The sequence below is a fragment of the Ochotona princeps genome, chromosome 5 (genome assembly GCF_030435755.1).
Source record: "Ochotona princeps isolate mOchPri1 chromosome 5, mOchPri1.hap1, whole genome shotgun sequence".
NCBI classification, from domain to species: domain Eukaryota; kingdom Metazoa; phylum Chordata; class Mammalia; order Lagomorpha; family Ochotonidae; genus Ochotona; species Ochotona princeps.
In genome coordinates, this window is record NC_080836.1 from 60,699,047 (window position 1) to 60,726,068 (window position 27,022).

At 38.1% G+C, this 27,022-nt stretch overlaps 1 protein-coding gene across 3 annotated transcripts in view; it reads left to right on the forward strand.

The window, feature by feature from the left end:
- The first annotated feature begins 8,526 nt into the window (after positions 1–8,526).
- ITPRID2 (ITPR interacting domain containing 2) overlaps positions 8,527–27,022 on the forward strand; it is a 32,561-nt gene continuing 14,065 nt past the window's right edge. For 2 of the 3 annotated variants that reach the window (XR_009245472.1, XM_004576998.3), the window contains exons 1-9: positions 8,539–9,101; positions 9,441–9,486; positions 12,814–12,863; positions 13,679–13,735; positions 15,782–15,821; positions 15,900–15,998; positions 17,270–17,478; positions 18,646–19,343; positions 24,661–24,733. Coding sequence is in view for 2 of the 3 variants with exons in the window: in XM_004576998.3 (XP_004577055.2) it covers positions 8,891–9,101; positions 9,441–9,486; positions 12,814–12,863; positions 13,679–13,735; positions 15,782–15,821; positions 15,900–15,998; positions 17,270–17,478; positions 18,646–19,343; positions 24,661–24,733 (1,483 nt within the window). In the remaining variant the exon portion in view is untranslated. Of the gene's footprint in view, positions 9,102–9,440; positions 9,487–12,813; positions 12,864–13,678; positions 13,736–15,781; positions 15,822–15,899; positions 15,999–17,269; positions 17,479–18,645; positions 19,344–24,660; positions 24,734–27,022 lie in introns of all 3 variants that reach the window. The other variant, XM_058664693.1, reaches the window with a different exon arrangement.

A 27,022-nucleotide genomic window follows, 5' to 3' on the forward strand; every position in this document is an offset into this window, starting at 1 on the left:
GCTATGTGTGCCACTCCTTACCCCTGCCATCCTTAAATCTGCTCCATGAGGTCTCATAGAAAGTGATGTTTTCTGGGCCCGGCATGGCAGCATAGCTTGCTGATCCTCCACCTGCACTACCAGCAGGGTATCAGTTCAAGTCCTGGCTGCTTCACTTCCCAGCTCCCTAAAACTGGCCTTAGTAGCATCCACATAGGAGGGCAGAAGAAGGTCCTGGCTCCAAGCTTTGGACAGGCCCACGTCTGTCCATTGTGGACATGTGGGGACTGAACCAGTGGTTAGAAGATCTTTCTGTCACTTCTCTCTATCTGTAACTCTGACATTCATGTAAAAACAAATTAATCTTTAAGTAATATATAATATAGTTAAATCTCTTGATTTTATTTCATATAAATAAAATTTTTAAAAAGCAATATTCATTGTTTTTTTTCTTCTATATGGGTCACATAGTAAAAGTTGTAGTATTATATGTTGATACACAAACAAAAATGACTAGCAGTATTATATTAAGAGAGGAAATACATAATAAGAAATAAACAAAGAAGAAAATAGGAGGAATGAAACCAGCCCAGAAATATTTCCATGGTAGGACTGAATCTAAAGCTTGTTTCATCATTAATGTAACACAAAAACTTTATAATATCTACTATATACCCTTCACAAATCCTTGTTTGTGAATGAATTAGTGAAAAATAAATAAGTGACATTCATTAGGAATAAATGATTTTTTATTTTGTCTTACAATGTCTTTGGTCATCTGCAGTATCTTTAAAATATGAGTATATATACATGAGAAGTGTATTTTACACTACTATGTTGAAGTGTAGAAAAATTTTTAAACTCTATTTATTTGCAAGGCAGATTTACAGAGACAAAGTGAGAGAGATCTTCCATCTGCTGGTTCACTCCCCAGATGGCCACAACAGTTGGAGCTGGGCCTATTCAAAGCAAGGAGCCAATAGCCTCTTCCAGATCTCCCCATTGGGTGGAAGGGCCTAAGGACTTGAGTCATTCTCTGCTACTTTCCCAGTCCACAAGCAAGGACATAGATTGGAAGTAGAGAAGCTAAGGCTAGAATAAATACTGGCAGGTAAAGGATTAGCTATGAACACCGCACCTCCCCCTAAGGGTTAAAATTCTTGCTACCCAAAGACTCCAGACGAAAGTGCTATATGGCAATATGGGAAACACACTAAACTGTTGATGTGGATTCTTGTTCCTAAACAATTTTGTTACTAACCGGCTGCTAACCTGAAGCAGAATACCTAACTGTCTAAGCCAAGTTTTCCTCCTTTATAACAATGAGGCAGTGGTGATCAACAAACCTCTGTGCAGGATTCTGTGTGTTTCCAGATCACACTAATGAACTAACCATCAGCTATAATGAAGAAGCCTTTCAGCATGGGACACTAAGTGACTGCTGCTGATTCAATTAGACCTGGAGTACCACGAGCCAGTCACATATGGCTGATGTGGGCATAGGCTTTGCAGTGGAACGGTCCTGATTCAGCTCTGCCATTTGCTAGTATATGCTCTAATGCAAGTGTTACTCTATTAGAAATTTGCTTTGCCTTTTTGAAAAGTGAGAATAATTCAACCTTTATGATTCTTACATTAAGTAAAAAAAATGTAAATACAGTGTTAGATACATCATGTGCCATAAAGTGAATAGTTCATTAACAACATCCATTTTTCACACTGTCATTTCCTTAGCTTCATTGAAATAACTACTTTTAATAAAACTTGTTAAAACTGAATATCAGCACTACTGTGATGATAGTATTTAAAGGTTTTGAAGATACCAATTTAGGCTGGATTCTTTAAAAAACATTAGAAAGAAAGGGACTCAAAGGATCTTTTCACATTTAGAAAAACAACCTGCACACTAACTTTTATCCTTTGGTTTTTTTATTTAATAGTCTCTTAATAAATACAACTTTCTGCTGTTTGATCAGTAATAACACCACCTAGGCCAAATATTCTACCTAACAGTTATAATAAGCTTTCTTGCCTTGAAGAAATTACAATGGAAATCTGATTCACTTATCAATTTGGAAACAAAATTACTGGGAAGCTTTTAATTTGGGATTATTAAAAATAACTATTAAGTGCCCTTAACTTTTATTATATGTAGATTATATTTAAATCCATATAAATGAACTGAAAATCATTCCTAGACAACAGAGCTAAGTTTTGGATGCTATATACATTGTGATTTTATAGTTTAAAAACAATTATTTAAGCATATAAAAAAGGCAAAGAGAATAAAATGCTCTTAAATGTGGGAAGCCAGGGTACTTTGTTTGGCCTATGAATACAGCAGGAAATACCTGTTTGTTTCTTTTGACCCTACTACTTTCATAGCCAGGTTAACTTTCTAGCACAGAGTTTTCACTTTCTTTATCAACAATTGTTACCATGCCTTGTGGAAACTGATAATTTATAGGGAGTTCAAGGATAATTACTGCATGATGAAATCATTGCTGCCTGGCTTGTTCCTGCAACTTGGTAATGGGACCCCTTTGAACAAGCAATATTTCCAACTGTAGGACTCCAACAAATCTGTGGTATTCGGTTCACAATAACATGCTGGGTCGCCCAGTGTTCAAGATGATTTTAGGGTCTATTATATTTTATAGCAAGAGTTCTGAATTAACATCATATGTTTAAGAATGTTTTCTTGTTAATTCTAGGTTTTTTTTGTCATTCATGAGATGCCAGCCTAAACTGATCTGTAGCAGCTTGTGGAAAAGAAATCACTTACAGTATTGCTAGACACTTCTTTGCAGGACACAAGGTAAGTAATCCCATTTTATAGATAAAAAAAATCTACATTGATGTACACATATTGAATATCTCAGGTTAATTAAACTAAAACTTATCAAGCTATTATACAGTTTTATTTCTTAAACTAATTCAATCTTTAAAATTTCTTAGGAATTAGCTCAATATTTTCTGTCTCTAAATCTATCTAATATTTCATGGATTGGTTAGCTCTCATAGGATTTCATTTTATAATTTAAGATTTATTTTCTTTATTTGAAAGGTAGAATGACAGAGGGGAAAGGCATAAAAGTTTCCTTCCTTCTGTCGATCCACTACCTCAGTGGCCATAACTGGGGCTAGATCAGGCCTAAGTCAAGTCAGGAGCTCCACCTGGGTCTTCCTTGTGGCAGGCATAGACCCAAATACCTGGGTCAGCTCTGCTACTTTCCCACATACGTTAGCAGAGAGCTAGATCAGAAGCAGGGAAGCTAGAACTTGAATTGGCACTCCAATACGGATCACAAGTGGCAGCTTATCTTGTTGCACCACAACACTAGCTCTAATTTCACTTATCTTAAATGCAATTTTGAAGGACTGAATATTGAATTCATATACAACTACCCATTTAATAAAAAAAATCATTTACTCAAAAGAAGGGGCTACCAAATGAATCTATTTTTTAGCTTCTAAGTTAAAGAAAGATTAAATGGAAGGCTTAAACGTGTAGCTAAGCTACTATGGATCTACCTGTGCTACTTAGCATGACAGTAGTAGCTGACATGAAGTTTACCATTCTGATGTTCTACCCACACAGTTTGGTTCTTTGCAGTTGGTGATGGTAAGGGGAAAACATGGAGTTGAAAATCGGGGAAAAAAAAGTAAAAAAATGGTTTACCAGTATCCTGAGTCTGGCAAGAAGTCTTCTCTCCCCACTTGTCCACCCTCAGGCTTGCCAAGCCTTGTTCGCTTTGGCTTTATTTTTAAAAATGCATTTCTGGTGAGTGAGAAAAGGTTTTGTACTGTGTTTTCAATGACTCACCCAAAATAACTCTATTCAACTTGTAAAGGTCCTGTTTTGAATGCTGATTGTGTTTGTTCTGAGATGGGCATGAAGGCACTGCAGAAGGGAGATTAGAGAAGGGAAACGTGGTGGGAGAGGCCAGTACAAGTTATATTTATTCAGGTTCAAGAACACTCTACAAGCATTTCTAGAAAACATGCGTGTGTGTGTGTGTGTGTGTGTGTGTTAAGGAGCCACTGTGAGGTTTGTACTCTTTATAGGTTTTCAGGATCCAACTGTATTAGTAGATAATTGATTTATTTAGTGACCAGGCTTCTTTTTATTGATCTCTAGAAAATGCCAGGAGCAGCAAGGGACAAGGGGAGGGAAGGGAGAGTTACATAACAATATAGAATTCCAAACATTCTCATATGCATAGTGAATTCACATAATATCTAGAAGTTCTAAACAGTTCCCAAGAATATAGGAACTGGAAAATTAACTAACGTTAGGAAGTAAAAGTGAATCAATAGATTGATTACATCATAGGATGGCATTAGCATTGGGAGACTGGATAATGATGTCTCCTATTAGCTTTGTTCTGCAGGAAAACCCTTAATATCAATTGGTCTTGGTATAGACTAAGCATTTGCTATCAATACACACACCTCTCTAAAAGGTTTTATGATCCAAAATATCAGAGATACTTAAAAGCAACTTTTTAGGACAGACTAAGAAAATAAAAAAGATTGGTCCAAATGAACATTAACAGTGAGTTTAATAAATTCATATAAGAATTTCAAACACTTTCCTTTCCCCTCTGTACCTATGTCCAGTAAAGAGAATTTAAAAATTTCCTTTGAGCTATTTCACAAATTCATGCAACCTTGTATAATCCTGCTTCACTACAGTGTTGAGAAAAAATAGATGAGACCTGCTACTCAGATATGTCACAGAGATGAGGCACTGGGAAATAAAACTGGCCTCTAGGTTACACAGCGGAGAAGAGAAATGGAGGATTATGTGAGAAACTGAAGAAGCTGAGCTATGAGAATCAGCAATAAAGCTGACAAGCTGCTTTAACATGTCCCAAGTCTAAAGTGTATAAAAGGAGGATTTACTTAGATTGTGTAAATAATTTGCAAGGCTGAATTCTGATGGCAATAACACCTGCCTCCTTTATGAAGTATGCTTTGGAAAATAAAAGAAACAAAAATAGCAGATTGTTGTACTTATATAAGGGCTTCCTTTTGAGGAAAGGGAATCAATCTAACAATCACTGAAGCTTTTAAAATGTGGAAAGCCCTAAGAGTAAGTAATTTGTTTAAAATACATATGATAGCAGAAATACAACTAAAAAGACCTGAATGATTAGTCGTGGCATTAAGAAATCCATGAGAGACATAATCTAAGTCAGACAAATTATTTCTTCTCATAGCTCATTTACCTGTTTTACAAATATATCTTTGAAAGATCTGAAAAGTTTATTCTTAATGATCAACATTTTCCTTTCATTATCTTTTATCCCCTTGTAAGCTCTTCCAAGGGTATTCTTACCGATATTAAAGGGTCCCTCATCCCTGTCAAGATGATTTTTAGAACTATTGGGTAAAAAAAGTTGTATTTAAAAATAAGTTTTGAATACTTCTCAAGCTTTTAACATTCAAGTTTTTAACATTGTGATTTAGAGTAGATGTGGAATAAACGGGGAGGGTATAACATTCATAATTTTCCAAGTTTTTTTCCAGTAGAGTTTCTTTTTCCAGGTAATTTTATTGAAATAATAAATGCTCCTCTATTTATGTGAAATTCTACTTTCCTTACGACTCCTAACTCCATTTTGTCTTAATATGTAATGAACTTTTGGTATATCTACAACTCTTTCATTCCTTGATCAGAATCTAAATTATTAAAATTTTAAGGCACAAAATAAAATTTTTGATTACGTAATTATTACCAAAGAAAAAATCTTAACTGGAATAAAAATACCTTAGACTACTCAATAGTACATTTTCCTTTGCTATTCTACATTAAGGTTTGGGAAAATTAAAAATGCCTAAACAATTAAATCCAGGAACCTGTTCCCACCTTATATTGCTTAATTTGACAGAGTATGTATTCTGTACAAACCTGAACTTTGGTCAATTTCAAAATCCAGCTTCATAAGCATGAATGGGTATCATTACTAATTAACTAACCCACCATATAAAGTTCATTTATTTTCCCCTCTACACTGAAATTATTTTATTATGTATAGTAAGCACTTACTTTATTTTGTATGATCTTGACACCATCTTGGGGAAGTAGCTATTACAATTGCTATTTCACAGATGAATAGTGTGACGACCAGTTCTTACTGGTCTTGTCTGAAGACACAGCTAGAAAAAGAGGAAAATGATTTCAAACTTTAGTGTGATATCACAAATCCTACTCTTTGTACTACATGGAATTTTCCACATTTCACACAAATTAATTTTTCCCTCTACTTTGTAAGCATTAGTGACTTAAACAGAATTCTATACATGGAGGTCTAAAATGTGCATTTACAGTTGATCTGCAAATCTACAGTTGTTTGAGGAGGAAAAAAAAGCAAATATCTAGAGTCTCCTCATATGTACTGCTCATTATTGAAAATTGAGATATCATAGATACTTTAAAATATCTCAAGTTGACAGTACAACCAAACTCTTTACTTTTCAAGGCACTGTCCTACTTCATGGAAGTTTCCTTTTCTTTTATTTCCACATCCCCAAACGTTCCACTAAAAATGGCCATGTAGAAAAAAAAAATGTTAGAGGCTTGATATATGTTCTAATTTTTTCTAATATTATTTACTAGAATTTTTTTACTTGACTCTTGGTGCTCACTTGTTATACTATGGCTCATTGTTGCCTTTCTTAAGACTTCTTTGCTATTGCCTAAGACTGTGCTGAAATAACAGCAAAGCCAAATAAAAGACAAAAGGTCTTAGAAAAATGAACACATAGCAAATATTTTACCTGCCTTAATGCCTCTTCTGAAGATACAATAATAACAGATAGAGGATTTATCTCAAGAGGACTTATAATTCCTTGTGGGATCAACATTGTACAAAATGTGTGCAAGCAAGGGGTGCAAGACAAATACTGAGAACTATTCTTTAAGCCAGACATGTATACTCCACAGTAGGTTACATTGTGCACATTCCATCTAAGAAATACACACTGCAGACATTGTGTTGTGTATAAGCAACAGTGGGAGGGAAGTGATGAGAAGTGGTGCCAGGATGGAGCCTCCGGCTGAGCTGGATTTTCAGTCACCAAGGCACTGGACAGGGCAGGAATGGCTGAAGAGGCAAGGACAAGAACCAATCACAGCCCTTGGGGCTAACAGAAGTCATCTGAGCACCAGGAGGAAGGTTGGGCCCTAAGGCGCTGTGTAGAACTGTGCAGGCAGTCTGTGGTGTCTCTCCCACACCTCATCTTCAGGCACCTTATTCACTCTCTCTCTTAGCTTCCCTTCAGGCGGCTGGAATCTGGCCCATCATGGAGTGCCATTCAGCTACTAGCTACACACCACTCATGAAGGCTGGGGACTTAAAAGTCTCAACGAAAGCAATTTCTGATAGAGTACACGTCACAGTGAATAGGCCCGGGACAATGTTATAATGGTCCTGGAAAACTCGGTAGAAGTTGTTGATTTTAGTAAGAAATAGGGAAGCTCTGAGAATTGGACACCAGGAGCGATATGCTGAGGATGCTACTCAGATACTACACATGCTTTATGAGAAAGTACTGGAATAAAAACCACGCACCGTATCACCTGAACAGCATCCTACATTCTAAATGCTCTCAAATTCTGATCTCCTCAGCAATCGATGACAGGATTTTCATTTTTTTTGGTTGTTAGGGATTATGATGATGTGCTCTGACCTTAATCATTTCCAAATGAAAAATTAATTTCTTAAAATATGGTGTAAATGTAAATATTTTCTTGTGAAGATAAAAAGGTTTTCTAATTTGTTCTTCAGAGTGTGAACAAGTACAATAAAATATTGGAAAGCTTACACAGAATGTGTAGGTAGCTCAGGGGAACATTGTTGCTTGCCATGTCATACTGTATCGGATTTTACATAGCATTCTAGTCTCAGCTAAGGAGATTTTGAAAGTAACAAAAGGGAGTGCTTCAGCACATTTGAAACTTCGTTCTGAAGTTTGACATTTGTTTCCTCTTTGTTTTTTCTGTAGCACCAGAATGAGCCAATTAATCTCTCTTTTCCAGTCATATCTTCTTTTTCTTGCCACTCTGTTCGTCCATCTTCAGCGTGACACTTCCACATTAAACGATTCTCCTCAGTTTATTTCCACGCCCCACGTAACCGCGCTTAACTAACTTCCTAAAGCTTGAGAGCAGCCCGCCAGGAAGTTCGGCGTTCCCCAGTTTTGAGTTTGACAATGCCAGTCACGCGCCTCTCTCTGTCAGGCTTGGACACTTGGCTTACATTCGGGGTCTGCCTCGAAGAGCGCGTCTCAGGAGCTCACGCAGAGGCTTGCTCTCCCGCGGGGGGCGTCTCGGGAGACCAGCCCTTCCCCCTTCAGGACTGCCTCTGTGTGAGGGAGCACAAGCGGACGGGAGGGAAGCCGAGCGAAGCTCAGCCTCGCCCCGCGCTCGTTCCGGCGACGGCGCCGGGGGGCGGGCCCGCTTGGCCGGAAGGGGGCGTGGGTCGCCGCCGAGGGAGGGGCGTGCGGCGGCGAGGCGGCCGGGCAGGGCGGTCGGACAGGAGAGGCGGGCCGGGCGATGGGGGGCGGAGAGCCGGGGGCGGGGAGCCGGGGCCGGTTGTCCGCTCCCTGCCGCGCTCGCTCGGGCCACTCGCGCTCCCGCGCCGCGCCCCGGCCGGCTTCATGTGAAGTGGCGGTCCTCCGCCCCCTCCCTCCCCTTCCTTCCCTCCCTCCCTCCCTGTCCCCTCCTCCTCCTCCACCTCCTCCTCCTCCTCCGGCGGCGCCCGCTCTCGCTCCCCCGGGGCCCCCAGCCCGGCCGGGGCGCTGACAGCAGGGGCGGGGGTCCCCCGCCGCCCGCCGCCGCCCGTGTGTCCCGCAGGCTCCCCGGCTTAAGGGCAAGCGGAGCCCACCCGTCCCCGGGACGGCCATGAGCCGACCCCTGGCGGCGTCCGCGGAGGCGGAGGAGGAACTGGAGTGGCAAGTGGCGAGTCGCCGGAGGAAGGCCTGGGCCAAGTGCCGCAGCTCCTGGCAGGCGTCGGAGACGGAGGACCTGTCCACAGAAGCGACGACGCAGGACGAGGACGAGGACGACGAGGAAGACCTCTCCGGCGCCAAGTTGCCGGCGGCCGCAGGCAGAGGTGGGTGGCGCGGGGCTGGGACTCTCGGGGGGCCCCCCGGGAGGGTCTCGCTCTGAGTTGTGGAAGCTCTGCGGTCCTTGATAGGCCAGGGAGGGGGAGGAGAGGGGACACTTCCGACCTTTAAACGCGCGCGCCTGGCGAGGCATCTCGTGCGTCAACACAGACACCTGGCTGCCGCCTGCTGCCCCGCACCCGGGCACGCAGACGTGCTGCTCCGAAGGGCTGCCGGCGGCCCCAGGACGTTGTCCTGCCTGGGAGGGAGTGCGCCGGGTGGCCCTGTCGTCCCTCTGGGGTCGCTAACGCGCTGTCCCCCCGCCACCCCCTCGCTCTGCCCCTCAGGGAACGTGCCCAACGAGAAGATCGCGATATGGCTCAAGGACTGCCGGTGAGTCCACGCGCGCGCCGCCGCCCGCGCCCCCGGGATCGTCCCCGCGGGTCCCGTGGGCGCTGCGAGCTGTGAACCGGAAAGCCAGCCCAGCCGATAGCTTCCTCTCTGAGCGATCAGCAGTGGAAGCTGTGCTGCGGAGAACTCGGTGACCGCGTTAACTCTGCGCCGAGGACCTGTGCTGGAGCACGGCCGGCGAGTAGAGACTGGAGGCTGGAAAATGGAGTTTTTCTGTGAAGGAATGCTCACGTTTTGCACGATGTTTGATTTTGCTTTTGGTCTGGCGTGTGTACGTCTGGCACCGAGTCATCCCTTTGACGGCTCTTTAGCTCCTTTACCTTGACTGAAGGATTCCTCGCTAGCCCTTTTGGTCTGTGCCTTTATTCGGTTTGGAGAGCTGTTAAAACTAGCAGTTTGCATTTGAAGTTTGTGTCTTGGACATGAACTTGTCACATCGCCTTGGAATTCACTGAAGGGAAATAGGGCTTAGGAAGCATTCAGACTGCACAAATCTGTTTAATTACATGCTTTGGCAGCTGGTACAAGAAATGTTTGATAGAACACAGGGGTGAAATCATGTTGCAAGTAAATCTGACGGCAGAAAAGGAACTTGTTTCCTGTGTGTTCCAACTTACTGGGTATTTGCAGAGTTTTATAGATAGAGTGCAGCTTTTTAACCCGTTTCATGTTGTTGTCTGAAGGTATCTTTGCCTTCTCAGTTGAGGCTTTTGTTAATACTTGGTTGCGATTTCAGAATCATGGAAGCTTTCTCTTGTTTGCCGCGTTTTCCTTGAGACTGATTCTCCTGTGCTAGTTACATTTCTTCCCTAAAGACACATGACATATTGAGCACTGCTGGTGTTAATGCCTTGTTGGATGAACCGACTGCAGGGTTACTGATTCTTCCACTTTGGAACTCTAACCTTTCCTGGGAGTGTCCTGAGCACTCCTGAGGTCTTGTGAACTACGTGGCTCTTCTCGTTAAAGGTGCACTGGGCAAGCGCGCTGCCCGACATGCCTACACTCCAGGTTGACCATGCTGCTTTCATTCAGTCCTATCAGAAATGTGTCAGAAGAAGGTCTTTTATGACTTTCACTCGGGTCTTTTAAACCCTTCCATCTCACTTTTGGTTTAAATACAGTCCAACTTAAAATACAGTACAGGATTATGGTTGCTATCTTAAAATAAGTGTAGCACTCACAGTACAATTGTAGTAGTTGATTTAAAGTGTATGCCTGCAAAGATTTTTAAAAGCCGACAGCTCAGTCATCTACTTTATGCATAGGAATTTAGGTTGTGTAAGATTGCATCAAATAGACACTAAATACCCACAAATGCATCTTTTAGGATAAATAGGCAACTGTTGCTACTCACGGAGACACAGTCATGTGTGAAAAATTCCAGAAGTTTTTGTGGCCGTGGGCATGTGCTGTAGTCGGCTGCCCTTTCTCTCACAGGTTCCCTTCTTGCTTCCTTTGGTCACACCTATTCTATACAAAAACGGCATTCATCTGTAGCCTGGACAGCTGGAACAAGAAGCCTTAATACTGGCTGTTTTATCACAGATTGGATTGCCACAATGGTGCAACTATATATGTGTATGTGTATGATATAAACGATACAAAATACCATTTTAGATTTCTGCCCAGATTTGTGCTCCCAGCTTTTTCATAATTACACAGAAATGACTGTGACATAATTTTTTCCTTCCTGCTTTTTAAAAAAATTGCTATTCATATTGAAAATGATATCATGTTTTCTTTTTCTTTCAGGGAGTCTTTAGTTTAGCAGCCCCCCCTTTTTAAGTGGAAGTAAATTGCTTGAATTAGCATGTAAGAAAAGCTAGATAGGTAACTAAGAGTCCTGTTTTTGAAGAAGAATTCCAGTTGTTTTCTGCTTATTTGCCATTGTCTGCTCCTGCACAGACATGTGGAGACATCTGCTGAGAAGTACTGTAGTGTTTTAATCTGATTAAGAGCGCAGCCTTAGGGGAAGAAGAATGGCTTTTAAAGGCATGTGTTAGGGTTTTATTAAAATATATGTGAAAATGTAGCCTAAAGGTTTCATTTATATCATCTTCATAATTGATTTTGGCTTTTTTATATATCAATACCACTGATTTGCAGGGAACTGCCATTGTATATTTTCTTACAGGAAATTTTATTAATTAATTGCTATTTTAGTAAAAAGTATTTTCATGATAGATTCCATCTCTGATCTGAATCTGTGACAGGTATAAAAAGTGTTATTAAAGAAAAGTTTGTATCACAGAGTAGAAAATAACATGTTTTAACTTACTTTTGAGAAAATGCATTTTTGTATTTGAACAAAGGAACTTCTGTCAAATGAACTTCAAGAATGCAGAAAACATTTTTGCAGTGACTGATTCTTAATGTTGATTCTAAGTTATATTGTTTAATGATGTTAGGAATTGAAAGAAATCATGATTTAAAAGCAGAAAATAGATATTGGACAAAAAAGATAGCTGTTGGAGGTCGAAGAGGCACTAGATAGTGCTCTGAAGTTCTAGAACTACTAGTGATAAACTAAGACGTGAGGCTGAGGAAAACTTGAGCCACATTTCCTTTATTTATTATTATATATATATATATTTTTGGTTAGATTTACTTTGTCTATTTGAAAGACAAATTTAGCAAAGAGAAGGTGAGATCTTCCATCCATTGGTTCATGCCTCGGAGTTCACAATGACTAATACTGGGCTTTGTTGCCAGGCTGAAAGCAGAAACCAGGAGGTCCAGGTCTCCAGTGCTGGTTCAGGAACCCAAGCTGCTTTCCCAGGCACATCAACAGGGTGGGACCTGGATGGGAAGTTTAGCCTGAGGGACTGGACCTTGTGCTCTTATGGAATGCTGGCTTGCCAGGTGGTAGTTCAGCCTACTGTACTACAAGGCAGTCCCAACAGCCTCACTTCTAATTAGACTCAACTGTTTAACTTTATTAAAGTGAAGTTTTCTTCTCATTTTTTTATTTCTATGAAGAGCATGAGAAGAATTTTCTTAAGTGTTATTGTCAATCTTTCTCTCTCTTTTTTGTTTTGCAAAGAAAATGCCAGTTCATATCATTTGTAATTGTCATTCTTGCTCTTAATTGCTGGTAAATCAGACATGTGATTAAATCATTCCTAGGCACTGACTTGACTATAGGTATTTGCTTAGTTTGTAGGAATATTATTTATGTAATCCACTTGCATTCCTCGTGTGTTTGGGAGGAGAGTCAGATTCAGAGCTAGCTTTAAGGAGGGCGGTTGGGAACAGCTCCCGAGACGACTCTGGATGACTCTCAGGCCTCTGTTTCTGTGGTTTTAGTACGCCTTTGGGAGCCTCGCTGGATGAGCAGAGCAGCAGTACACTGAAGGGTAAGAGAACGTTGTCTTTCTAAGTCTGTTCTACACAAGGATTTTGCTTCATTTGTGCTCTGGGTGAAAGTTTATGTGTGAGTGGGAAACGTGATGTTCATGTTTATAAAATACCCTGTTGTGAGCTGGAAGCCAAAGCTCTGTTATAAACCATGGAGTAGTGGTCAGTTAAAGCAAATCACCAAACCTTTCTATAGTGTGAGACGTGTATGTTTATTGTCCAGCTAGATATTGTGAAGACTGAATATAGAAATATGCAATTTAAAGATAACGAAAATATGTATATACGTATTGACTGAAGTAGATCATCTGCAGTACAGCATTTCTTTGCTTACATTAACTGAAATGGCCACACCTGATATTTTACCACCTGTGCAGAATAGAATTCTAAAGTTCAAAGTACACCAAGAATGTACAGGTAGTGTCAAGGCATAGAAAATCATTTACAGTGTCAGGAAAAGCTAACTTGAGCTCCTGACTTCATATGAAGAGGGTAGCAGGAATGATTGCTCTAGGATCTGGTTTTCCATGAAACAGTTGGGTAAGATATTTTAGCCAGTTGAAGATCTTCAGAAGCATTGTCATTGTAAAAGAGCCTATAGATCTTGCTTGCTGCAAATGTGCTGTCTTTACAATAAAGTAAAAGTTTATACTTCTTGAAATCATATAAACAGGGAATTCCAAGTGTATTTATTTCTGAAACATTTTATTTTATGAAATGTTTGCTTCTTCACTTTGTTTTTACTAAAGTAGTGGAGGCAGGAAAGAGAAAGAAAACAGATTAGAATGAATGAATATTCAAATGTTTGTTTCAGGTGTACTTGTGAGAAATGGAGGAAGTTTTGAAGATGATTTGTCATTGGGAGCTGAAGGTTTGTTGGAAAAAATGGTGTTCATGTAGTTTAAAAACATAAGAACTGATGAATATGTTCATCCAAATGTAAGTTTTAAAAATGGCTCCATATGTTCCATGATACTGTCCTTTTGTAAGTTAATCATTTAGGCATATCCTGCAGGATACACGGAGGAATGAGTCCGAAAAACCATTGTGAAATGTCTGTATGCTTGCCTTCCTTGGGGCTTAAATGCTTAAAGAGCTGTTTGTAACAAACTGGTGGTAGAACTAAGCAAAGAATTGTCCTGAAGAAGGAAGGAAGCTTAAATATTTATACACAAGAAAAACTAAATTGAAGCATATTTTTAGTGTGAAGTAGACTTATGTCCTACTTACAGCTGCAGTTTGTCTCGCGTTGCATGTAAGTGTCGTGTCTTCACTTTCTTTTTGCTGATACTTAGGTTAAATGACAAAGGGAAAATGACAGTAGAACTTAAAATCGGTGTTTGATAGCTCCTTCAGACTCCATCAGCAATTTAAAATATATTGTGCTATTTTAAAATTTTCATAGATTTTTACTAATACTTTCCTTTAGATTCAAAATAAAGCTTTGCCATGTAAAATTAAGGATTTTCCTATTTCTCTGGTATTTTTAAAGATGTCTTACAGCTTGATGATCATCTTTTATTCCATTGAGTTAAATAGGTTATTGATAGCTTTATAGCTTAATTATTAATGGAAAGTTTTTAAAAAGAATTGCACGTTTATTAAAGCTTTAAAAGCCATAAGTTGATGAATAGTAAATGTAATCACTGTATTTAATGTCCTTACAGATAAAAAATGAAGAATAAATCAAGTGTGTACAAATAGATGTGTTGTTTTTAAGATCCAGTTTATTCATTTTTGAAAGGCAGAGTTACAGAGAGATCCTCCGTCTGCTGCCTCACTCAGTGAGTGGCTGGGATAGACCAAAGCCAGGAGCCAGGAGCCAGGAGCATTGTCATGTGGGTTCAGGGGCCAGAGCTCTTGGGCCATTGTCCACTGTCTTCCCAAGCACATTAGCAGGGAGCTCCATGAGAAGCACATCAGCCAGGACCTGATCTAGAGGCAACAGGATGCTGTCGACCCAGTAGATAGGCTTAGTTAACTTCATTCTGTGTATTTATCTGTGAATGTTAACATGTAGTGAATTCACTTTACTACAAATGTTAATATTTATTGCATCAAATTTGTTAATCTAAGGTAAAGTTGAAAGGTCTTTTTTAAAAGAAAATTTATGTTGAAGTGAATACAGGGGTGGGTGTTTGGCCTAGCAGTAGAGTTCCTCCCTAGGATATCTCTGACCTATTCAGAGTACCCGACTGCTGTCCCAGCTCTTTTGCCTCAGGTTTTGATTCCTGCTGGTGGGTGACCTGGGAGGGAACAGATGAGAACTCCTGCTTGGGTCCCTGCCATCCTGGTGGTAGGCCTGAATCCAGGCGCCCTGGTTTTGTCATGATGCAGCCTTGATGAGCACTGGGTTGTTGAGGTTGTGGATAGAAGATCAAATAAACTGAGAGTAAATCAATATATTTTTAAAACAAGGAAAAATAGTGCCAAATTTTAATTTATGTGCAGGAAAAATGTCCTGCCTGTAATCTTAAAAAAATTCCACATTGCAAATGATGTTAAATTATCTAAAATCATACCTAAATAATGACAAATCATGTTTGACTTGAGCTATTCTTCATTAACAGCTATAACATTTAATAATTAGTGTCATCATGGCAAATATGTACTGCCTATTTTCCTATTTCTTCTAACCTGATTTTAAAAAGTAATCAGTTTTCTGAAGTTTGTTTTATTTTATGCATTCAAGTAAATACAGTGTCACATCACCACAATACAAAAGCACCTTCTACAACTTGCTAGTCCTGTTCTTTTCTCTGTGTATTGCTTTTAATTATGCTGATTTAGTGAGGCAAGACATTGACACATTAGGCATAGGGACATAATTTTGTAAGTAATTGTCTGTCTTTATGATTGTATCATAGTAGCTACAGTCCTCCTAACAATTGTTCTTTCTGTTTATTTTTACCTGTAGCCAACCACCTTCATGAAAGTGATGCTCAAATGGAAAATTGGTCAGTATCTATTTTTTTCTTTCTTAAAAATGAAGAACATTCATGAAAATAAAGGCTTATGTAATCTTTCACTTATAGCAATAATATCTTGGCCAAAGAGAGAAGACTACAGTTTCATCAGAAGGGGAGAAGTATGAATTCCACTGGATCTGGAAAAAGCAGTGGGACAGTGTCAAGGTAACTAACCTACTCTGACATCTAAGTGGCAGTTACATGGTTTGGTAGATGACCTATTCTCATTCCTTTTTTTGTTTAACCCAGTTATGATGAAATCAGGAGGAACACAGTATTTCCTGGTTCAGCATAACGGACAGGAACGTTAAAAAACAAATTATGATTAAATGAAAAGTAATAAACAACATTTGTAGTGCTGCTGGGATCTATTACTGAGTGTCCTGAGCCCTATAGCAGCATCGAAGAATTCCATAATGGAGTAACTTCTTTTTATAGAGGACCAAAATATTTGGTTAGGGATTTGAATTAACTGTGACCAAAACTTAAATTAGCAAAGGGACTGGCATTGTGTTATAATGTGTTAAATCTCTGCCTGAAATGTGGGCATCTGATGGGGGTACCAGTTCCTGTCATACTGTTCCACTTCCTATACAGTTTTGCTGCTAAAGGCCTTAGAAAACAGCAGAATATAGCCCAAGTGCTTGACGGCTGCTGCCCACATGTGAGGCTGCCTTTGGCCTGGCCCAAGCCCCACCAAAGGCAGAGCCTGGGTGGTTTCTCTCTATCCCTCACTTTCAAATACATGAATAAACCTTAAAAAAAAATAAGAATAAAACTCTAATTTAAAATTGGGAATTTAAATGTAAGTGTCTTTAATGTGTTACCTTGAAAATCCTGAAAATGTATATTAAAATAAGCCAGAATATGTGCCCATATTCTGCTCAGGCTAAACTTTTAACCAGATTACTGTATTGGAATGTTAGCGTTTGATTCTGAAACTAATTCAGTGTCCTTCTGCGTAATTTCCATCTTGAGTTCCCTATTTTCTTAAGCAAGTCCTAGAAAGCTTGGATGTTGACTAGTTTGAGAGAAAAGAGTTCAATATTACTTCTCACTTTTTCTTTAATTTGTTTATTCCTGTCCTCCCTCATTTATCCCCTAATTGAGTAGCTGCTTTATAGGGAGACTCTTAAAATGACCAAAGAATAAAACAAAAGTAAGGTGGCTGTCCAAAGTCTTTTTCCATCTATGGCAACCAGGGAAAATTAATTCATCGTTTTAAGTATATTAATATCCACTAATTTACAATGCAGAAGGTTACTGAAATGAGTAGTAAATTAAAGAGCAGAAGCTGAAGAAAAGATTTTTCTCCTAGGAGAACAAGAATATGTCATCATGTATAATGTGTTGTGCATTAGAAATTAAGATTTATTTTGCACTATAAGACTTATTTATGTCTCAGTGTTTCTCTTTTCATCTCTCTCATTTTGTAGTGTTTCAGAATTGTTGGAACTTTATGAGGAAGATCCCGAAGAAATTCTTTACAATCTTGGTTTTGGACGGGACGAACCAGATATTGCTTCTAAAATTCCTTCCAGATTTTTTAATTCATCATCATTTGCCAGAGGGATAGACATTAAAGTATTTTTGAGTGCTCAAATGCAGCGGATGGAAGTAGAGAACCCAAACTACGCTTTAACAAGTAAGATTTTAAGTGTCAGCGTATTTTCTAAATTATAACACCTATAGGAAAATGACCGTTCCTTAGAAGGTTTATGGCGTTTTTAGGACTAGTACTGGATATTTAAGTAAGTGATATAACTGACAGACTGGTTATGTTACTTATTCTGCATTTTTGTTTGATTTAGAGAAATTAACTTTTTCCAATTTCTGCCTCATTTATTTGTTACTGTAATTTGCTTGGAAAACCTTATACTTGCTTCCAGATAAATTTTATCCATGAGGGAAAAAAGTAGAGGAGTGATCTTAACATTAAATGACATCAACCAATTTCAGGTGCTTTTTCTTAAATCTGAGAGAGCATGGCTAATTTTTTCATTTCTACCTGTAATGTATCTTTGCCTATTTTTTTTTCTCTTTGGCTAGGTTTGAAAATTAGTATTCTCTAGGTTGTTCATGGAACTCCCTACAGATTCCTGGCTATTCCAAGAACCATATCCACATGCTTTCTCCTTACTTGTCCCTAAATTAGGAACAACATATATACTGTGTGCATTTTTTTAGGATAGCATTTGGAAAAGTCTTAATGGAGTCTTCCTCCTAAACACAGATCTCAGCTATAGATCAATAGCTACTACTTTCAAGTTTATTCAGTATTGTCATTGCGCTTTATGTTTAGTTCTGATTTTTGTAAAGATGTAAATTCTAGTATACAGAGTGAGAATCTTCATTTCTCCATTCAGCAAATGGAGAGGATTTTTAATATTATTATGATTTTCTATGATACAGTTTTGTAGGTATAGGGATAGGAATCCCTCCCCCTCTCCTTTTCCCTACCCATTTCCACCTGCAGCTATTTCCCCCATATTACCATAGTAGTATGGTCCTTTAGTAGCAGAAAATCTAGTATCATTTTGCCAAAGTATATTTAATTCTTTCATTGGGAGTCTTTTTATTTGGGATTAGAGATATGTACTGAAATGTATCTTCACTTCCCAGTACTCCAGTAAAGGGAAAGGTTTAAATGTTCAGTAAGGAAAATAAGTTTTTCTAATTTTGTAAAATATAAGTTGTTTTTAGAGTTCTAAATAGTGGTATATTTCTAAGAAAAATGTATATGAATACAAATATGTACACAGAGAAACGTAAACACACATGTTATTATATAATTCTTGTTTCCTTTTCGTAGGCCGTTTTCGTCAAATTGAAGTGCTTACTACTGTGGCCAATGCGTTTTCCTCTTTATATTCCCAAGTCTCTGGAACTCCCCTGCAGAGAATTGGAAGTATGTCTTCCATGACATCTAACAAAGAGGCAGAATCTCCTCCTCCTTTGACTCGAAGTAACACTGCAAATCGATTAATGAAAACACTATCAAAACTGAATTTGTGTGTTGATAAAACAGAGAAAGGGGAAAGTAGTAGTCTTTCCCCAGCAATTGAAAAGGGAAAAATTCTAAATGTTTCTGTGATCGAAGAAAGTGGCAATAAAATAGACCAGAAGTCTCAAAAAATCATAAAGAAGAAGGACTCATCTCCTCTGCTGGCAACAGTGAAAGAAGAAGTCTCAGGTGGTTCCACAGCTGCTACAGAGAGTGCTGACACTGACAGATTTTCTGATGAAGCAAACAGCAATTTCCACCAAGAAACTGAACAAAATAAAGAAACTCAGTGTCTTGAGAGTAATCTGGGTGAGGTATCTGGCATTATCGAATCTGATTTAGATAACAATCTCAACACAGCTAGCCATGGTGTGCTAGAAAATAGCAGTGATCTGAGAAATGTCCCTCTGTCCACACCTGAAAAAGAGCCCTGTGCACTGCTCCCAATCCCTTCCATAAGGAATCTACTGACCCAGCAGCAGAAGGACTCGTTTGAAATGGAGGAGGTAGGTAAAAAATTACTGAGAAGTAAAGGAAATAAATGCCCCCCCCAAATATTTACGAAAGCACGGGTAGTTAATGAATTTATGCTGGAAAGAGTCATTTAAATTTTTCAAGTCAATATTGCAAAACCAAGATTTGTAGGGCTATGTAATGTCATCAACTCTTCCTGTGCTGTCGTCCACTTAGCCGGTCATTGAACTTTACTCTTTTCTCTCAGGTGTAAGATTTTGATGCCCGAGGAAGTTCTAAGAGTATATTGAAATTCAAATTAGTAGTGTATATTAGTTAAAAAATGCAAGCCTTGGAATGAAATGGCTTTGAATTCTTTTCCAGTGAGCTACTTTGTGCCTTTGGGCAAGATTTTCTAAATGCATCCAAGTGGTAAGATTAAGTCTGAGGAGTACTCTGCTCATAGATGTTGGTTACTAACTGGAAAGAATGTGAGGGTACTGAGTTTCACACCTGGAGAGAAAGCAAGGGGACGATAGGAAGGAGATTGGAAGGGTCATTGAATAGGGTTTCTGTAGACCCAAAAGACTGTTCAACCACTGTTAATTTTTACACAGCAAGAGGCATGCTAGCTAACAAAATTCAGTTGTGCAAGGTACGAATCTTAAATTGATGAGATTCAGCTAGAACTGCCTTTGTTTTTTTTTTATATTTTATCTTTTTAAATTATTATTATTTTTACAATTTCGTATAGGCTGGGATTCCTCCCTCCCCCAAACTCACACCCCCCTGTCAGATTCTTCCCATGTTGTTACAACAGTGTAGTCCTTCAAAAAGAGTCATAATTCCATCAGTCTCTTATTTAAGTGTACCCCGACGTTGTTAGTACAATGTCAAGACAGTCCAGCATCCCACTGTCTACACATGTCCAACAGTTTCATTGGGAATCCATCATTTGGAAGCAGGGATGCATGTTCCATTATACCCTTTGAAGAACAGAAATGATACTTGGGAGGTAAAGCTACATGGCTTAGGGTAGGAGCCTGACATCTGTCAAGCACCTGTCCTGAGATGGGCACTCTGTGTGGCCCTTTAAGTACTTTTCATTCTGTTGGGCAGGCAGTGATGATCTCATTAAACACTTACAGAAACTGAAACATATGTATACTGGTGAAAAGTGAGGGCCATAAATAGTATATTGTGTAATTAAAAGCATTGCAGAAAGATTTGCTTTTGTAATAGTTCACAGTTGATCTGGAATTATTTGGTGTTGGTTTAGGAAATTGGAAAATGAGGTAACTGATTGTGTACATAATGTCCCTTTAGGTGTTTATCTCTTATATTAGTGAAGATTCTTCATTTGTTAAAAAAAATTTCAGTTACCAATATAGGTATATATAAATATATCTTTTACTGTTTAAATAGGAACTTGAGAATAAAATAAAAAGGGAGTAAGATCAAGCCTTTGGAATCTTATGTTTTTAAGCTTCTTTTATTTCTTCATAGCGTTTTTTTGTATTTATCCTATTTATTTAATTACCAATGTACTTTTTAATTATAATGAGTGCAGAAGACTAAAGCTTCTCTTTCATTCCATTTTGCCATTTGATTGCTTTTTGACTTTGTTTTGATTTAATCTTGTGCTAGCACTGGTAAGCAGTAAATTGTGGCCTTCCATGGGGACTCTTTCTCTGACAGTTAGGGTAATGCTCGCTTCAGCAGCACATATACTAAAACTGAAAGGTATATGATAGTCAACTTCTTACACTTTAATCAGGAGCACAATGTGAAAAATCTAACCAGGTAGTTGTAAATCTGATATTGGTGACTCAGGTTGGATAGTCATGTAAATATGTGTAGTTTTAAATAAGTCAGTGATTAAGTTCTTTTTAATTTCCAGAGTTCTAAACTATAATTGTCTGTCTGTGTTTAAAATATTATAGGTAAAAGGGCTTTTAAACAAGTATAAAGTTAGGTGATAGATTAGTTTTAATGGCAGACTACATATTTTTTTGCTCCCTCTGCTGGTAGAAGCAACTAATGAAGTGGCATTGATATGACCTTTATGAAAGTACAGGCTACATGTATATGTGGTTGAAGAATAATCCTAAATGCTTTTGAAAAAGAATGTGTGCTCAACCAGAACTACATTGTAAATATGAGTGATTTTAAGGATAAAGCTTCCTTATTAAAATACTTTCAAAATATGATAAAACCTTCTAGAATTCTGTTTTTATCCCTTTTGGAACGTCACAAAGAACTTGTAGAACAATGAATAAAGAAAGGAAATAATGTGTTACTTTAATTTCCTGTTCTCCCAAGCATGATTTGAATCATACTGACAAGTGAAGGGAACAATTTTACTAATGCAAGCTTTAAGGTCCCATGAAAATAACTCCTTACTATTCTTTTGGTTGCTGTTGTGAACTCTTCTGTTGAATAACAGAAGGTAATTATCAGTGAGAGCTTTTTTCCCTGTAAGCCAGTTGTCACACAGCTTATCCGAACGCCAGCTGCTTTGGGATACTGGGTAGGAGAAGATGGCGCACATGTGGCTCCGTGTCTGACACAGGAGGTAAGAACTGACAGTCACTGGGAGCAAGCAGAGGAAAGACGGAAACACAGAGAGCTAAACAGATGACAAGACTGATCCAAGGGAGTGGAAATGGCTACTGTGCTCAAAAAGAGAGAAGAGAAAGGGAAAAGGGCCAGTTTAGCTTCAGTGGAAAGTCTTGTCTTATGATAAGTATATTGGAATATTTTACAGTATCTAAAAGGTAGAGTCTCGTGTTTTCTGATTTGTGATGACTTGTGGAATAGTTCTTGTGTTCTTGAATGGCTTAAGTACACTGATAACTGAATGGAACCATGAATTAGTAATGTGAATGACTGACAGGTAAGCCACGATTACCCTACTGAATAAGCAGTTATTTATCTTTTAGGTGTAAAGCAAAAACTTCTTTTACTTCAGTGTTAGATGGGGAACTCTTACTTGTGTCTGCATATTTCTGTTGTGTTACCTTTTCTGTAAATGAATTTCTACTTAAGTATAAACACTATTGAATGTATACACTGATTATTTTAAGCTATTGGAAGGTTTTTAGCCTCTAAATCCTGTCTTCATGCTGATTATTGGTTTAACTAATTCATTGGTTACTTTTAGCAATTAAAATTATGAGGTTATTTTGTACATATTTAAGAAAGAGGCTGAGAATGAGAATACGCCCATCTGCTGATTTATTCTACAAATGCACACAGTGGTTGGAGGGTGGGTGATGCAGCAGAAAGATTCAACTCAGGTCTTCCATGTGGGTGGCAGGAATTCAGTTAGTGAATCTGTCACTGCTAATGATGAGGCTCGTGGAGTCAGGAGCTGGAATCAGGCAGGAAACCCAGTACACCAGTGAACCAGTGAAGAGTATGTGCAGCTCAGCCACCTTCTTAACTGCTGAGCCATACACCTGCCATCTCGTTTTCATTATGAAAAGCTTTAAACTCACCCGAAGCTTAGGGAATATGATGAATACCCATTAGCTGTTACTCAGTTCAGATACATTTATTCATTCTTATTTAATTCAAGGCCACCTGTAGCAGCACATGGCCGGAGATCCGCTGAGCATTTGAAAAAGTTAAGTAGGGAAAATCCTGCCCCGTATATCTGTATTTATTTTATAATTCTCTCTGACACACTCTTATCTTTAATTCATTTGCATTCTTTTGCACATTTGTGATCAGTAGTGAAGCTAAAAAAATTCATTGTTACTAACAGGTCTGTTTTTCTAATAAGGGTTTTACTGTGATTTTGCCAAGGATCCTGAGTAGTTTGATTTGTGAAATGTTACTATCCTTACGCAAAATCAATTAAGGAGTTTGTAATGAAAAGAGAGAGAGCAGATTGTTGACCATAGGGAGGCATCATGGACTATACATATAGTTCCCTGAGGAAATATGTTCATTAAAGTGATACTGTCTTGTGATTAGTTTGATTATGTGTGAGGGAATCGAACGTGTGATAATTCTGTATTGAAAAGTGAAAAATAATTTGGTGTATCAGATGGTTATGCCTGACCTGCAATGTTTATAATATGGATGAAGAAGTATTTTAATGTCTGTTACACATCGTTTTATCTGGTTGGTACTTTATAGAAAACTTTGAAGTAGTTTGGATCTGAATAGCAGCTATTAATAGGCCTTTTGTTGAATATTAAAAAAAAAATCTATTTTGCTCCCTTGCACTCAAAACAATGGTTTTCCTGTTGAACTTGTGTCTGTTGCTTTGAAGAATTTATTATAACTTTTAAATGATAGCAGAATAAATCTTACTTTATTTGTCTGATTTACAAGTGACAATTTATATATAAGCTTAGGTTTATGGAACTATGTAGTACAAAGATGTCACAGATGTGGGCAGTTTTTAAGTTGTGTAATATCTTTAACTTTTGGGATTTTCATATTGGTTATTTCCCTTTCATATCTTTGGAAAGAATCTTAGTCCTTGAACAGATTAATGACTTGAAACTACCAAGGTGTATTTAAAATGTGTTTGCTGTTTGCTGTCTGGTTTTGTGCAATTCATTTTTGGCTAAGTTTCTCACCGTTAGTAAAATCTTAATGTATCATGTGATAGATATTAACATATCTGCAGCTTTCAAATGTTGAGCTGTTTTAGAATAGACGGAATATCTGTGATGTGGGGATAGGAATTTAAAAATTCTTAAATTATGTACAGGTGGAAAAGAAAACACAAAAAGATAGCTTTTGTAGGTTTAATATCTTTCTGGACAGAGGTTCAGGTAGGATTTACAGTTTTCTGCATCTTGATTCTGAATTAAAACCTGTGTTTCCTCATAAAATTCTCAAGTTAGGTCTTGGAAGAGCATTTACATCAGAACAAAGCAGTCCTGCGTGTGAGTGGCTTTTAGTACCTGCAAATTTGTGGTATTTTCAAAAGTTTTGCACAGGGAGCATGGTTTTCCATTTTCAAAGATGGAAAACGTGTAATTATCTCAACTGTGTCACTCATAGCCTGCTGCACCGCCTGTATTTGCATTTTTCTTGAGTTTGACCCTACTTTAAGTTACCACTTAAAGAACTTTGTATTATTGACCCATTTTTCATCTAGTAGCAACTTTCTGAAACATTTTGGGGAGTTATGCATGAATTATTTCTCATTACTAGTTACTAACTTGCCTGATGTTTTTAGGGAAATTAGATCAGCAAATTGATTCCTGGTATAGTCTACTAATTGTGAAGTAAAACATCTTTTAGTATATAACACATTGGTGAGCTTTACGTAAGTTAATTTGTTGAGCAACAGGCTAGTCCTGGCATAGATTCTTTTAGTTTTAATGAGTTAAAATTCCTTTTTAGGTCCAAAGCACAGAAGGAGAAGCTCCTCACATTCCAGCCACTTACCAGCTAGGCCTCACCAAGTCAAAAAAAGGTATGTATAGGAATATTCACCAGTTCATGAACAGGTTGTCCAAGTGTGCTTGGGTGACTTTGACGAAAGAATGGTTTTATCTGCCAGTGTGCACAGTCCCTGTAAGGGTTCAAAGCAAATTAAGGACATTAGAAATCATGCTTAATTTATTATTTGACTCAATATAGTTTTAAAATTTCTTTGAAAACTTTGTGATCACAAACTAGTTATTAGTTTGCTTATCCTATAATAAATTCATTGGACAGTTCTGTCTGCTGTAAATGCTTTTTAGTTCTGCATTAAGGGCTACAAGGAAAAGCTAGAACAATAAATTAAAGGTCTGTTTTAGATGATTATGATTAAGATATATATGTGTAAACCCTCTCTGGGTTTTCATTACTCAAACACTTGCAGATCCTAGGTATAATATGTGAGTGTGCCTGTGTCAAATTATACCAGTCTCTCAGTAATGGTTAAACTCAGTTAAATTAAATTTAAACCACTGATCAAAGGTGAGTTGCTACAGATACCATTCTTCTCTTAAATTATTAACTATCAACCAAAGAACCTTTGAATCTCCTTTTCACTTTTAACTTGAAACCAGAAAAAAAAAAAAGATAAAACAAAACAAAACATGTCTGGCCTTTAGATTGAGAAAGCTTTTGAGATTTAGAGAAAGGAAGAAGTTAAAATGATCCCTGAAGGTAGCACTGTTTCAAACTTTATACATGCTGAACCACCTTTAAAAAAAGGGTTATATGCATGTTCCTAGAATAGGAAATTACATGTTTGTTCCCTCCTGATCCCTGAAATTACTTCATAAGAGTCCATTTACATGTAAATTTTCTTTTATTGCCATATGGTATCAAGGAACAAGAATACCAGTCTCGTAAGGTCACTGTAGTTCTACTCAGACACACAGTGAACTTTCTTATTAATTTTCCTTCTTTGTGAGCCCATATATGTATGTAGGTGTTTCTTAGCTGCAAGGCAGGGTTCATAGCAATAAAGAATTCTTTGCTTTAGCTGGGTGAATAGGGATATTTTGGAAAAATTCCCTTTCCCTCTGTTGCTAGAGAATACACAACAATGAAATTACCTGAAGATGTTTTAGGAGCCAGGTATCTAGATTAAGAAAGATGACTTGTGAATTGGGTATATGTTTCATCTGTTCTAACCAGTTTTGCATCTATTTCTGGTGGCATAATCAAAAATGTTAACATTTTTATGAGTCAGATTTCCATAAATTAACAGTAAGATGGTTTTTTGCATGTGTGAATGAGAAGAACTAAGGGTATGATTAATGATTTTTGCAGGGCAGCTTTGTAAATTTTGATCAGATAGTATGTTTGGTTAAACATCATTGCAGGATTGAACCACTAATAATACATTCATTTCAGCAGTTTAGTAAAAATAGATGTAGTATTTTAGTAATTCAAAGTTCAAGATTTTCTTTTTTTTCAAATCCAGTTGGGATTTCACATACTAACACCTGAAGAATGGTTTATGATTTAAGGATTGTTACAAGCTAATGGTTGGTATGTTGAGAGAAGTTTGACATTTTTCTTAGAAGACACACAATATTTTCTTCAGCAGAAAATACATTGTTTGCTTTCTTTATAGTAATAGACAAATACAAATTTCCAGATTTTCCTTTTTACAACTTTAAACATTCTAATTGTGACTAGAATATATCCTCAAGACAGATAAGTGCTTTTCAGTCTTCCCCTTTGTTCTATGGAGAACTTCTTTTGTGTGTATGGATGAGACAGATTGTTTGATTAAACAGCCTAAGTTGCAATTTGTAGTTTATACCAAAAAGTTTGTATAATCTGTTTGGTTGCTAAAAAGCTCTGTGAGATAGGAGAACTGCCATCCTGTTTTGCAAAGGAGAGTTAGTTACAATGTTGGAACAGAGCCAGAACTTGAACCCGGCTTTCTGTTCTTTGCATTGCCCAGCCCCTGCTCTGAAACTTAAGCAGTACACATTGTGGCCTGACCTAAGTGAACTCAGGTAGGGTATACAGGTCATGCTCTTGGCAGAGAGAACCCTCATCAGAGTTGGTTACTACACTTAGCTTTCTGGCAACTGCTGTTTGCCCAACCAGATATGCAGTCTCCCTTCTACCTCATATAAGTGACTGCTTAATTCTTTTGTTGCTTTAAGGAAATTGTCATTTAATTGATTCATTCACCAGACATTATTTATTGGCAGCTTCATCTTGGTGCTGAGACTCAGAGTAAACTAATTTCCTGTCTTCAAAGCCTTCCAGTCTCATTTATTAAAAACAAAAGGAGAAAAACCAGCAT